Source organism: Typopeltis vanoorti, chromosome 3, assembly GCF_054136105.1.
Source record: "Typopeltis vanoorti isolate ZY-2024b chromosome 3, IOZ_Tvanoo_1.0, whole genome shotgun sequence".
In the NCBI taxonomy this organism is placed as follows: Eukaryota; Metazoa; Arthropoda; class Arachnida; order Uropygi; family Thelyphonidae; genus Typopeltis; species Typopeltis vanoorti.
The window spans coordinates 71,320,529-71,335,432 of NC_143551.1; the positions used below are offsets into that span (position 1 = coordinate 71,320,529).

General features: G+C 34.6%; 1 protein-coding gene across 4 annotated transcripts in view; it reads right to left on the reverse strand.

Annotated features, from left to right (window-relative positions):
• Positions 1–14,904, reverse strand: part of LOC150108248 (protein turtle-like) — a 1,021,857-nt gene that overhangs the window by 920,383 nt on the left and 86,570 nt on the right. For all 4 annotated transcript variants that reach the window (XR_016548124.1, XM_090390663.1, XM_090390666.1 and 1 more), the window contains exon 2: positions 1,191–1,526. Coding sequence is in view for 3 of the 4 variants with exons in the window: in XM_090390663.1 (XP_090246789.1) it covers positions 1,191–1,526 (336 nt within the window). In the remaining variant the exon portion in view is untranslated. The remainder of the gene's footprint in view (positions 1–1,190; positions 1,527–14,904) is intronic.

Genomic DNA, 14,904 nt, shown 5'->3' on the forward strand with positions numbered 1-14,904 from the left:
TGACATATTTTTGAAGGAAATACAAGACAATGTTAGCAGTAAAGAAAACACGGAATTATATAAAAAAATTCAAATAATCATGTTGTTTATGATTTTAATATGAATCTTCCTGTGAACAATATTATTGTTTTCTATTAACATCTAACCAAATGATAATATATGTTTATTTAATCTAATCCAAACTGCTACTTATTGCAGTTATGTTGGATGAGACCCTACTGTACTCTGTGAAATTTCTTCTTTAAAGAGATTACTGTTGAGCAGCGGTTCGTTAAAAATCCACGTAGTTATTCACAAACAGCAAATTATAGGAAGGATATAATAGGCGATTTGTATCTTGTGACAACAATTTTTTCTTTTGAAGAAAGCTTACTGAAGCTGTCCCTTGTTTCAAAAAAAAAAAGCCTTAAATCCAAGAAAAATCTTAAGATAGCGTACTTTTTCTTGAAAAAAACTTGTAGGCGTATTTCTTTAAACTATTTTTCACATAACGAAATTTAATTGGCAGTTTATATATGCGAAGAACACTTATAAAACACTGAAAGTGCTGAAACAAAGTTGCATGTGCTATCGTTTTTAATTTTGAACCAATGGCCGAAAATAACGCAGCCAGCGAGTGCACTACGTCTATAAAAGGGATTGCTCGTTGAAGATCAAATCTTAAGGCTGACCAATTACTCTTATAGCTTAATTATGAGGGTCACAACGGAAGTGAGTTTTAGATAAAACTGTTTCTTAATCAGAAAATTGCGGATGTGTTTAAAACTGAGTATAAAGTACGAAAAAGAAAATTCGGGAATAAAATCGTTGTGGCTGATACAACAAAACGACTTAAAACACACACACACACACACAATACTACATTTTAGAAGTCTAGCAAAACAAGAAATAATAAATGCACAACGTATTTGTAAATGTATTTGGAATTTGAATAATTGCGGTGAATGTGTTTGGTGTACAACATCAAGTAAACTATCTAAATAAACTGTATGTAGTTTTTCCTCTCAAAACTAGAAACGTTTCGATTTCTTAATATTAGTTTTCATCATCAGTTAATTTTACTATTTAATATGGCTAATGGCGAATTGGCCTATTTATTGTTAACCATATATTTGATGAAAACTTTAAGTAATTGAAACGTGACATGTTAATTAAATAACTAGATAAGACAATTAGTTGACCACACTTACCATGAACATCTAAATGGACCCATGTGCCGTTTTTTGGTGATTCCGGCGGTCTATTAAGGAAGTACACTTTACACTCATACCAGCCTTGGTCTGACTCGCGAACGTTAGTCAAATTAAGTGAGGCTTGATTAGCTAAAGATACGCGACCCTCATAACCTTCGCCAGCATGTGGAGGATAACCATCGTACCAGATGTAGATGGGAATTCTGATTCCGTATTTCTGCCACTGGATGACGTAAGGCACAGGAATGCCCTCTGGGAACTCGAAGGTACAACGAAGGATGACATCCTCTCCAAGGATGGCAGTGAGGTGTTCTGGATCTTCCTGAATAAATCCTGGCAGAAGAAAAAAAAATACATTTTTGCAGAAGAGATTGGCATCGTGGAATATTTATTTATTACACAATTACAAATGTAACGCGTTAATAAATAGAATTTAAATAAAACAGCTCATAGGAAATTGAAAAAAAATGCTTTATTGCTCCACCACTATAGTCACTGCAATCTAGTACTGCAAGAAGGTTAGTTATTTAGATTACACCAAAAGGAATGAGGCGAACTGAAGGGTTAGGGGAAGGAGAATTGCTAGATAACTTCAAAGCAGCTACCGTGAGGACAGTGCATATCTGTCGACTGCCTGCATATCTCAAGCCAGTTCGATTTGAGGAATGAACTCTGTTTCTGTATGAAATCGGTTAACTCGCTCTTGATTGAAAAGCTCATAAGAATGTGGAAAGAAAGAAAGAATGAAAAGATTAGTGAGCCAGAAATTAAGCTTTTGCAGGGAACCCACAACTAGAAGTTCGATTATGAATGCAGATGCTAGAGAGAGTGGTGAACGCGATGCAAAATTGGGAAAATTACGTGATGATAAGGCCAGATTGGAAAGTTATATTACAGATTGAGGTAGGGTGGCTAGAAGACAAGGCCATTAGGTGTTTGTCAGGTAGTTAAACGCTACCTAAGCTACTATATATATATATATATATATATATATATATATATCGGCATGATATCAATAGGTAAAATGCCTAGAACTACGGAATCCATAGTGATGGTTCCAAATCACCACAGAGATAGTGAGTATGAGAATGAAAAAAAAAGTAATAAAATGTTTACTGCATATAGCGTTTAATTTTAAGGCCTGTGTAGCTCAGTGGAAGTAGTGGTTGCATGCTTTGTGCTAGGCCGCAGGAAGATAGACCTAAGTTCAAGTCTAGTCGCCGACTAGAGGAACTTTTTTCTAAGCAATACTTTGACCGGTTCTCGAGTTAGTCGATCTCTGGCACGGGAAAGTGGGGTTATTTTTCGTCCCGGAATCTCAAGAAAATCGATTGTAGAACTCATAATATTTCAAACAAGAACATATCCTGTTAGGGTTAGGCACCAAAAGACGGCAGCACTTGTTTGCCAGTCACTTCATCAGTTGCCACTTATAATTAGGGAGAGTCTTAGGCCAGCTATCTCTGATTGGTTACCGAAACTGCCCACTTAGTCTCCAAAAGCCAGATAGGGTTAGAAAATCTCACGTACTCCCTATAAAGAAATAAAAGGCGTTAGCTCATTTTTTTTTCTATTATTATGATAAACTGCTTCTTTCATGGAGTCTCGTGACTCGGTGCGTGAAGCTTCTTACCCACTGACCTACATTCATTAAATTGGTATGTTGGTTGTTTCTTAATTGCGTGTGCTTGCCTGCTTTTCAAAATAAAAACACTGCTACAACATAGGCTAAAGGCCGTTCCAATGAAAAGCATTTTTAAATGTCTAAAAATACCTGAAAAGCACAAAAGATGCTTAGTGTTAGTGAATTTCCAAACCATTAAATGGGATATGTACCATTCTCTGCAGGACGGTTCTTCTGACTGTGCTGCAGAGGCCTATTATGTTGGCAATGCGAGTGCGATAATGATTAGATAATCCATACATTCTGCTCTAGAAATCGAACCATATTTTTTTCAAATCACTTCAGACCTCCACATAAGCAGGGTGATAGCTTAACACCGATGAAATTCACCAAATACCAAAACAACAACAAAAAAAATTAACTCTTTGGTGGAAAGACTCGAGTTTGAATCACGGCTAGAAAGCAAACACTCTTTATAAAGGTTTTTTCATTTGAAAGTGAGTCAGTTGGTTTCGAAGAAGATGGTATGGTATGTCATAACTAAACAGCCAAACCAAACCAGACGAGCACGCACAATTAACCGACCTAATACATTGGCCTCATAGACTTTGATGCTTTAGCATTAATTCCAAATAACAACAACGAAGAAACCTTTCCCCTCTCACTACTGCATGAGACTAGCTAACTCTCCTTCAGCTGAAAAGTCTTTTAAAGATTCCTTGCCTTTTAGATGAAATTCGAATCCAGACCTTTCCAACCAACATTTATATTATACCATTTTTCCAAAATATAGAGAGTTTTTTCTGCTGAATATTATGTATTATTGTTTTGGAAAGCCAATTAAATTTAGCTGTATCCGTGAAGTTAAAGAAATAACTACATCGCCTTTCTAAATGTAATAATACAACAAAAGTGGTTTATATCCAAATGAAATAAATAGCATGCATCTACGTACACACAGTTTCAAGTTATTTAAATTTCAAAGCATGTAATCCTTGATTCTGTTCAGGAAATAAAACTTCAATTTTAATCGTCTAGGTTATTCACGTGAGAACATTTCCAGAGCGAGTTTAATTTATTTTTAAATGATTTTTCTTGAGATTACTCAACTTTTGCAGATTAAAGTTTTCTTTAGATCACTATTGGTTTAATTATTTATAATAGGACCAACATTTCAACTGAGAACCCTACTCCAAAGCAAACTTAAGGAATGTGATTCAATAATGATATTTGCCAGTAAATGAAAAGCATCTGCTAAGTCAAGATTGCTTCGGACAAGAGCTTTCAAAACAAAGTTATTTTATAATGTAGCTATCTTCCCAAGAGATACATCTTGCAGACAATATCGTTGCCACATTTTAATATAGCTAACAACATTACAACGCTGCTTACAGATATGCAACTAGTACCAGACTCTTTAAAGCCCTTCTGAGGAAAAGGGGCAAAGCTTAAAACACAACTCTTTATCAGAATCCAGACCGAGTCAATAATAGAACGGTGTTTATAATGAAATGGGTAACCAGCATATGCACACCCAACGGGCTGACTACTAAATCAGATCATTCCCTTCTTTTCCTCAAAAGACTAGGGAATTTTGATTTGTTAATAATGTACACCATTCCCAAAAATACTGGGAAACTAAAGTATAATAAGCACATAGTGTGTACAAATAAGCACTGTTAATGAGATAGAGGGAATACACTCAAAATGCCAAACAGATGCAATTTTCGACAAGTTCTAACAAGAACAGGTATTTTCATGTCGTGTAGGAGCTATGTGAACGAACAAAATCGTATCTACACACTGCAAATAGAAACACCCAATATAGAAAGTCGGTATACGTATTGCAAGCAATACTTTGCACAACAGGGAATATTTATGAACGAATTGTGGTCCACAAATCCTTGGTGACGCAAATGGTGTAAAGCATGATGATAGAGATAGGCAGCTGTTGTTATTATTATTTTAGCCTTCCTCCAGGACGCACTGTCTCTTGGACATAAGTCAGGGGGTGTTAATGGCATTAATTCTCGGTTACTTTAAAAATATTCTAGACCTGTTTTAAGTTTTAGAGAGGAAAGCTGGAGCACTCCAACTAATCCCAAATCACAATATATGAGCCATACATCATCTTACTATATTCAACTTTGAATAGTATCGGTTATGCTTCCTCGCATTCATAACATATCTCTTGCATTTTTCCTGTCATCCTTTTTCCAATAGAACAAAAAAACAATATTAAGTTGTTAACATTGTTACGGGAGATGCTTTTATGCATAATATTGGACTACATAATGGCAAAATTCATCTCGTCCACACCACTATCTGCGATGATTCAGTTTTATGATGAAACACGAAAGTTTCGACAATACTGTTTTGAAACAAACAAAAAAAAATCCAGATTACTGAGAACTCGGTTAAATACACAGAAGTGTGTGTTTGTGTGACGAAAGATAAAGATGAGTTGATTCAGGGCACCGATATTATTTTTCATATGCAAAATCGATTATCTTCAGTAACTGCATTAAAATATGGTAGAAAGGAGCACCAAATTAAATTATACTGTATTAGCCGAAATAAGTCAAAATGATGGAAAGCACGCCAAACAAAACTATGTAAGCATTTATCTGTATTTGCGTTCTCTATCAATCACATTTTGAGTAGCAATGTGTATGTGCGTGCGTGTGGTAACATCATAATACAAATATGGTTCCTTAAGGAAAAATACTTAAACTTTTTAGCAGTGAAAAGTTTCTGAATCTAAATATACTGCAGTACGTAAATTTTATTCGTACGACAGCCTTACTCCTCCCTAACCAGCCAAATGTCTATTGAGTATAATGAGAGGAGTAAAAAATAAAAAACTCATTTTCAAAAAAAAACAAATGTTTTATGGACTGCATACTGTATATAAAAGCATTCTAAATAAAAGACGACACTGAAGTGCTATTTCCTGTTTCCAAATCGTATCCTGTGTTCTGAATGTCACTTGTTATTAATAACAGAATGTGTGATGAGGTAAATGTAGCCTTGAAATAAGGAAGAGCAGTGAATTAGGGGTCATTAAATATCAGCAATAGCATATAAATTAATTACAAAGGTCACAAAGCAGCTTGGTTGCAGCAGCGTTAAAATGACAACTAAATTAAATCATTGCTTCATATGAACTATTCTAAGCTACTCTGTGAGAGGGTGGAAAAAAACATTCGAAATCGTGATTTACGACAACCAACCATTTAATAACCTATCATGAGAACTCGCTCCATTTTATAAGATTTCCAACATTAGCGTTGAATAATCGCAAAGTTAACCCAAGGAGACGTTACTAAATACATAAATCTTATTTATTAAATTTGCTATTTAGAAGTTTAATGGTTGTCGCAAGTTTACAGTTCATGCACACGTTGACTGATTCAGCAGAATGCTTACAGGTTAATCTAAAAATTCTCCCTTTTTTTTTTTTTTTGCTTTTTATTGCTATAGGCTGGCGGCATAAAGACCAGGTCCTTGTGCGATGAGGGAGCACAAGGATCTAGCATTGAAAAGATCCATCTCTATCACCTTATGGTTACTGTTGATTCTACAAGTCGGCGTCTTCCTGTCCTGCTCGGTGTCTCCACCTCGCTCCATATGAGAACGCCTCGCATCGATCGTCTAAAGGAGAGATAGAAAGAAGAGAAAAGTCGAAAATACCACCGTTGGCCAAGCATTGCCTTTAATCTACTAAGGCAAGGTTGAAGACCAACATGAAAAAACAATTCATTTGTAAAAGGTCGTCGCTCACAACGGAAAGAATCTCCGGGTAAGGCAAGCCAACCGACAATGTACTCGAGGGGGAAGGATAGGTTGAGAGTGACATAGTTCGTGTAACAACTAGCTGTGGGTTTCTGTATAGGCTACAAATGTTCTTATGCTAGAGAAAATAGCTAAAACAAACAGTTTTTTTTTTTCCACTTTTGCTTCAGCAAAGTGAACCAAATACTGATCTCGGCATCGGGTTGGTTAATTCATTTTGACTGGAGCGCCAAACATTCGCTAAAAATGGTTTGTAGGATGTGGGGTTTTATATTTATTTTCTCTGTATTACAAAACAAATAATCAAGATCCATTTCAAAGCTTAAGCACATTCTCATTAAAGCACTGAGGTATCAAGTCAAACTCAAAATATAATAAGCAACCTAATAAAGAAATATCAGAGTATTGTAGAAATTAGAAAACACGAGCAAAGCAATGACTTTCATCGATAATAAAACTGCATATTCGGTAATCACTTTATTTGAATCGGCAAATTTACAGTAATTCAATGAAGAAGTGGGGAATGGACCATTACAAGAAAAATATAAATAACTAAATTACATTTTTACATATATTTCTCATTGTTTTTTCCATTTTTAATTATGTCACTTTGTCTCGACTTTTGGACACACTTTCGTCCTCTTTTTAAGAAAAATTCCAACTTCATAACATTCAGCTTTTCCATAACATCATTTCTAGTTTTGTAACTTGAATAATTAATGATACTAATTATCTATACTATCATAGCGTAAATTTCATGATTTCAAGATAGACATCCTTAATGATATCACATTATATAAAATCATGTGATATCATTTAGGATGTCTATTATCTGCGTTGCAAACAAAGACCGCACATACAACGTGTAATTCATCTCGAGTAGGACATATAAGTTAGCAATAGCTTTAAACACTACATTAGTAAAAGAGAGAAAAAAATGGCATCGAAAGTTACAGTTGTTATTTGTAATCACTATAAACCAGCTAATAGCAATGAAGCAAGCACATTCTGTCAAGATAAATGTGTTCTCGGGCTTGTTTATTTATTTTGCCGAGAGAAAAACTCAAGTTCCCGCAGAGAGAATGGTACCACCTCTAAAAGCATCACCTGCATCCAATTAAATAGTCGATCTTAGGCCTTTCTACTCAAACAAAACTGGTAAATTTCTATAACTATATTATGCAATAATCTTCGTAATAGTAAATTAATAATAATGATCACCAGTTTAAAACACTTTGATACAAACCTAAATAAAGGTTTGGTGTTACAGAATTACAACTGTTCTAATAATCCATGAATCTTTAAAATGGACTTAAATACTCAGATATATATGAAAACCGAAGAATCCAAATGCAATTTGAGTATTTTATGAATCTAGATTTCCTTGATAGAAAAATAATTTCTTTCTCTTCACCTATGAAAAAATTGGCAATGTAAGCAGAATTATTTTTTACAAAAAATAAAGACGCTCACATAATACTAGGGTTGTCTTTGCGTTTTCAATATTACACAACCAGTATTTCGCAGGAATATCGTCTATAATACCAACTATGACAACAGCGTACATGTATTCTTTGCGCTTTTTAAGGGAAGAACTTCTAGATGGAAGTATGCTGTAAAGGGAATGCTAGAATTATCTCTGAAAGGACTCATAGACGGGAAATTTCTTTGAGGTAATCTGACTGTCCTATCGATATTCTCTATTACTTACATTATAAGTGCACCTTCAATAAGTCTATATATATATATATATATATATATATATATATATATGACAAAATTCATGTTCGCCGAGAATTTTTAAAAATGTTTTTATTTATCTGAACCAAAAGCATAATATGAAAGCAGGCCGAGCAATTCATCTGCATAAGATGCATCTCTCTCTCTCTCACATACACAAAGGATGCAACGAGTTTAACTATTACGTATTTTAATTTGCAAACAATTTAATTATCGGAAAAATTCCAATCTCAGTAGCATGACTTTTGCAATGCGTAAGTCGTACGGAAGGAGCGATCACTCGTACCACTACAAATGTTAACAGAATATAAGTACAATGCAATACGAAAATAAATAAACGAGATTCCATCCTCCTTTTAATAGTACTTCATTAATTCTACGATTACGTTTGAAATATATATACAATCCCGCTATTTCTAACACAGCTATAAATATATTGTGTTTTTTTTTTTCAGTTCTTACCTGGTCCTACTTCAGATTAAAAGATATGACTATCTAGTAGAGTTAACAAATCTACAATATAAAACCAAAATGAGAAACAAACGAAACTTCTCTGCGGCAAAATTAGTTTAGAATTCAACTAATTTTTTTAATTCGATTTTTGAAGCTGTAATGACTGATTTAATCATGAGAAAGAAATTTGTCTAAAACCCTAATTCTGTTTTGCAACGCTTAAAGAATTAAATTAAAACAAGCAGTAATTTTTTATGTTGCCTCCCCACAAAAGATCATTTGGAAACCTATAGTACATTTTGAGGAACTTAGTGAGAAATCAAACACCCTTCTTGATCCTTGACAGACAGTATAGAATTACATCCTTCCTGTGTATGTGTGATCCAAATATAGACATTGTAGTACATATTAGCATGTACAGCACATGTTAACGTGTATTGTACATGCTAATATAACGCCATGTAATAGAAGGCTTCAGCAAAATCGCAATATAATTAAATGTCACCAAAGGCATACGATTAGCTATGATACCTTAATATTCTTTCAATTTAGTAGTTAGTTATTGGGGAAGGGAAACATTAGTTAGATGCAAATATCTTCAGTGTATTATTCGCGTCCCTGAAAAGTTCTGTTCCACTATATTCGATTCTTAAGATTCCGATACGGTTATGACAAACCATTCGTTATTATTTGATAATTAATTTGAACTCAAACTATTTGCTATTAGCATATGTTCTGCATAGATTTCCTTGTAAAAAGAACACAGTTGATGATAAAGAACGCATTCCTGTAATAAATAATATTTTCATTTTCTTTAAAATGTTACTATTCGAACAAAGTATTTTATTGATATTTATAGTGGAAAAAATAATTTATAGTTTTGAATCTGCATTGAGCATAACTGCTTTCAGTTTTGAAATCTTGCATCAAATATACGATATTGATACAGAAGGGAATAATCCAGATATTTGCTGTTTACCATATGGAAGCAATTGATTATTTAAAATTTCAAAACGCATCTTACATAACATTAGTCCGTCGTCGGAAGTTTGAAGCGGTCTATTTTTTGACTAAGGATTTGTGAATAAGAAAGATAAAAGAAATGTCAAAGCCAAATTGTATAGTATGGACAACGATATAATATTTTTTTAGAGAGGAGAGCAAAATTGTAAATAAATGTGAAGAACAGATAGGAAGAGAGGATACAAAAGGCTTCAAAAGCAGTTGAAACTCTACATTTAGTCCCTTATATTACGAACTGCTTTTGTGATTAATGTCAACTCTTTGGACTATATACAATATTTCTACATCTATAATTTTTATCCCTTTCAATTAGGAAAAAAAGATGTGTACAAAGAAGTATTGATGCAAATGATTCTGCAGTGCCATTCCTAAAAAGGAAATATAAATCTAAAAACGTAATATACCATAATAATAGTAGTAATATAATAAAAAAGTAACATCTACCAGGATAAATGTCGTAACAAAAATGCCTAGCTTTTAATATACATATAGACTGAATTTTTGTGGGTTTTGTTCTCTCGTTTATTTACTTTCTGTTTGAGCAAACAGAAATTTTAAATAATCAATCAATAAATAAAATAACAGAATATTGACGTTGATTATTTTATTTTTCGAGCTGGCCTCGATTAATAGCAATGCTAATTATTTCTGTCATAACTTCAATGTACAACGATTGATTATTTTTACATAAACTGGTGATAATAAATGAAATTCCTTTTCAAAGTGCTAAGCCTGCCTGCAAAAGGAAAGAAACTTCCTTTAACGCCGCTTCGAGATGAGTAAAAAAAAAAAAGTTTGAAACAATAACAACGCATTATGATAAAAGTTCACATATTTTTAACAATTTCAAAAATATTTTATTGTTCTCAATGTTTTAATATGACTATTATTAAATCCAGTGCAAGGAAGAAATGCTTGTATCATCAACAACTGAAATGTTTTAATGTAAGTTATTAAAATGCAAAATATCTGATAGCATAATGTACGCTAATAATTAATTGCGATGCAGCAGCAGTGAGTTATGCACAGAGATAACCGATAGCGCTCCGGACAAAAGTATAGTATGGCTGACCAGCCCTACTGTTGTCTTTGAGAGCCCGACTATAGGAGATGAGATTGCTTAAATGGGATCACGAAACATTAACGGGCATACATGGAATGTTAGTCTTTTCTATTCCAGCTGCAGCTAGCCTCCATCCGCTATGCCGCAAAGCCTACCCTTCCAAAAGCAGGTTTTCCGGAAGCAATGACGTCACAACGGTTAATGACTGCAAGGATACAGAGCCTGATATTATTGATCGTTGCGTGCACGCACACACATACATACAAGAGAGAGAGGAAGACAGACGTCACGTGACGATAAGGATGGAGCTCCATCTAGCGGTTAAATCAAGAGTGAGAGGGCAGCAGCCAACATTGATCAGGTAAGCAAAGACACCAAGCAGCGCTCCGAAAGGTAGCCAAACTGCGAGAAGCTTCCGTTAAGATTAAATGAGCCGAAGAAAGGCAGGAACTATAGAGAGAGAGACTCGTAGTTTTTGTGGCGTTCACTGAGTTTGAGGTAAATAAAAGTACCCATATTGATTTTAAAATTAGTCTACTGCAAGACACAAATACACGCTATAAATTACCTGGGACCACTTGGGAATGGATTAACCCCGTGAGTCAAATGGCAGTCAGACTTTACGGTCTCATATGGACCATAACATGTACATTTAATATTTTATACTCGTTGTAAAAGTAATATCGAACATCTAAATATTATTGCTGGCAATCAGTGCAGCACTTGGATGCTTAACTCAGAGATATAGTTAATGCATATCTGCATTTTGAGCGTAACAGATCACTCAAATTAATCTAAGAAATTGCAAATACTATTGATATATACGTGATGATAATCTCACACAGGAAAGTTTTGAAAAACCGAACGTAAAGAGCAATGGGTACCTTGGATAAGCCACATAATCAGGATACTATTCTCTAAAGATATGGTCTTGGTTTTTCTTCTCTACTATTTTACATCTTTCCGTAATTCAATCATGTGAATGACACGGCATTTGTCCTTCGGTTGGCAAAACCTCGATTCGAATGCCCCGAGATATGTGGAGTTTTTATAGTCATTTCAATTGAATGTGAATTAGCATCTCTTATAGAGATTATAGGATTTTTCATCTTAAAAAAAAAAAAAAAAAAAAAAAAAAAAAAAAAAAAAAAAAAAAACGAACAAACTGACGTAATGCAGTTAACTTGCTGAGTTAACTGCATTACGTCATTTAGTTGTAGTTTTCTAAAATTCAATCAACCACACCACCAAACCTAACCTTCAGGTCTCCAATATGCCGCATGCAAAACTAGGTCATTTTAACTCAATATTATATTATATATGTGCTAAAAGGTGAGGCGATTCTCACACTTGAAGAACAGGATTTTTAAGCTACTGATATCTGATGATATACGAAACCATATCATCAGATTACCATAACAGTTTAATTAAATTACTAATTCGTCGATTACTTACAATTAGTAAACGACTAAATACAAAAAAAAAAAAACATTTATTCACGATATCTTTCGAAGGAAAGTCAGTATAAAAAATTACCGATTATATGGAGTCAAAATGTTGTTTCGATGGCAACATGACGTCACATACTTCTTAGTTCAAGACATACAAACGAAACTACTGAATTGTATTACAGACACTGACTCATGGCTAGTAATCGCGGTACACTCTAGAATCAAGAATGTTTATGGAAATTTTCATAAAATGTTCAGTATAGTTATTTTTTTTTGCCTACAAGACTGGCGGGTAGTAATGTCATGAAATTAGCAGTTTTAAAAAATGAATTCATTAGGAGTCAAAATTTATTATTTAAGTATCAAATATAAGAGCCTGTGTAGCTCAGTGGATGTGGCGTTTACCAACCACGGCGCTTGGCCGCACGAAAGAAGACTTGGTTTCGAGTCTAGTCAGCGACTAGAGGAAATTTTTCTAAGCCTTTTTTCGACCGATTCCCGAGTTAGTCGATCTCTGGCACGGGCAAGCAGGTTTTTCCTCCCGGAAACTCAGGTTTTTCCTCCCGGAAACTCAGGTTTTTCGTCCTGTAAACTCAAGAAAATAGACCGTAGAACCCACATTATTTCAGACATTAAATATATTGTGTTAGGGACCACGAGATGGCGGCACATTTGAGCCGTCTCTCTTCACTGAGTACCGCTTAATTAGTGATAGCCTTAGGCCATCTATCTCTGATTGGTACCAGTGGAGATTGAACTGCCCACTCAGTCTCAAAAAAAAAGTTAGATAGGGCTAAATGGCCTCGCCTATTCCCCGTATACGGGAATAAAAAGGCGTTAGCTGATTTGAAGTATCAAATATGCAAAAAAAGAAAAAATACATTTCTTTATCTGTCTGTGAGGACAGTGCTGCAAATATGGCCAAAACAGATGGGTTTGGTTTGGTCGGTTTGAATTACTGCTGAAGCAATTGCCGTGAGCTGTATCCTCTCACTTCCATATGCGACAGCTAACTCACTTTTGGCTGAAAAGCCCTAATAGGTCAAATTAAGCTTGGAAACAACGAAAATGGAGAGAAATGTGCAAGTAGGTAGGCAAAAAAGTCTGAAATTCTAAAGAAATTCAGTACTACAGAAGAAATATAAATTACATAATTTATTATATAAATTATATAATAAAAATATAAAACTTATGTGAATGGCGCAAACCAAACCTCTCATAACACACTGAAATATTCAGAGTATGCAAAAGTAAGTAAACAAATCAAACTGGAATATTTTAACCCCTTAACATACGAAGACGTCTGTGACACGTCTTTTGTTTATTACACCAAAATTGATTTTGAATTTTGGTTTCACATATAAATACAACCGAATATAGACGCTAGACAATCTTGTTCCTATTTCATTTAAGCCGAGAAAAGTTGCCAACGGCGTGTATCGGCTATTTCGTTTGCGTTTGCACAAATTCATCATGATTTTTCAAATAATGATGAATTTGATCCAGCAAATCACCCTCGCCCAAAACATTGGCAGAAAAATGACAGCTTTCTGATTTTTAATTGGTACGTTAAGGGGTTAAGCATTTTGTGAAAACAATTTTTATATATTTAATCGACAATATTATCATTATCCCTTAAATGTGAGTATAATTGATGCTGTGCTATTTTTTTTCCTTTTAAATCCATCTGTGTGCATATATTAAAGAAATGGACACAACAGTAAGTGACCTGATAATATTGAACGATCGTTGTTATAGCAGGCTATTGTAAATCAAACAGGTTAAATGTACGAGTAGTAGGCAGGCTATTGTAAATCAAACAAGTTAAATGTACGAGTAGTAGGCTTATCTTCGCTAGTCGTGCTCAAAAGACTTCATAAATACAGCCATCAACATTTCCACCTGACATTAGATGACACCTGCTTTCGAACGAATCAAAAAATAGTTTTCGTTCGCAACTGAGTTTTTTGACGAAAGCGGACTCGAGCGTGACAAGTATTTATCTGTAGCGTCCATTGACTTTCAGTGGTGCGAATGTATTTTCTCTCCGTTCTTTTCAACAGTCGTTTGATGTTCGTTCACAAGCACTTTCGTGTGTCCTATTTTATCTTTTTTTTTTTTCTTATACAGTACTAGCTGCCCTTTAGCAATCCACCTTTGTGACCCCCTTTCTATTAATTCAGGTGTGCACCACAGCTGTGTGCCGAGGTTTACTCTTCATGTTTTTTAACGCTACTTACCATCACCTTGACCCACTTTCTAACGTTCATCTGAGAAAGAAACCCACTTCCGTCACTGAAAGATACGAGTCGTTTCTTCAAAAATAATAACTTCAGCAGTTCGTTTTGCATTTTGGCTTTTGTACACTTTTACTCGCTCGCTTTAATTTTAATGGAGAACAGAATTCTTCGATTTTGGAGAATGGATACGCTAACCACTCGGACTGGTTGGCCGAGTGGTTAGCGTACCGCTCTCCAGCCATAAGGATGCGGGTTCGAATCCCGTCGTTGGCATGGATGTTTGTGATTGTCTGTGAAAATACTAGTGGTGATGGGCAATAGA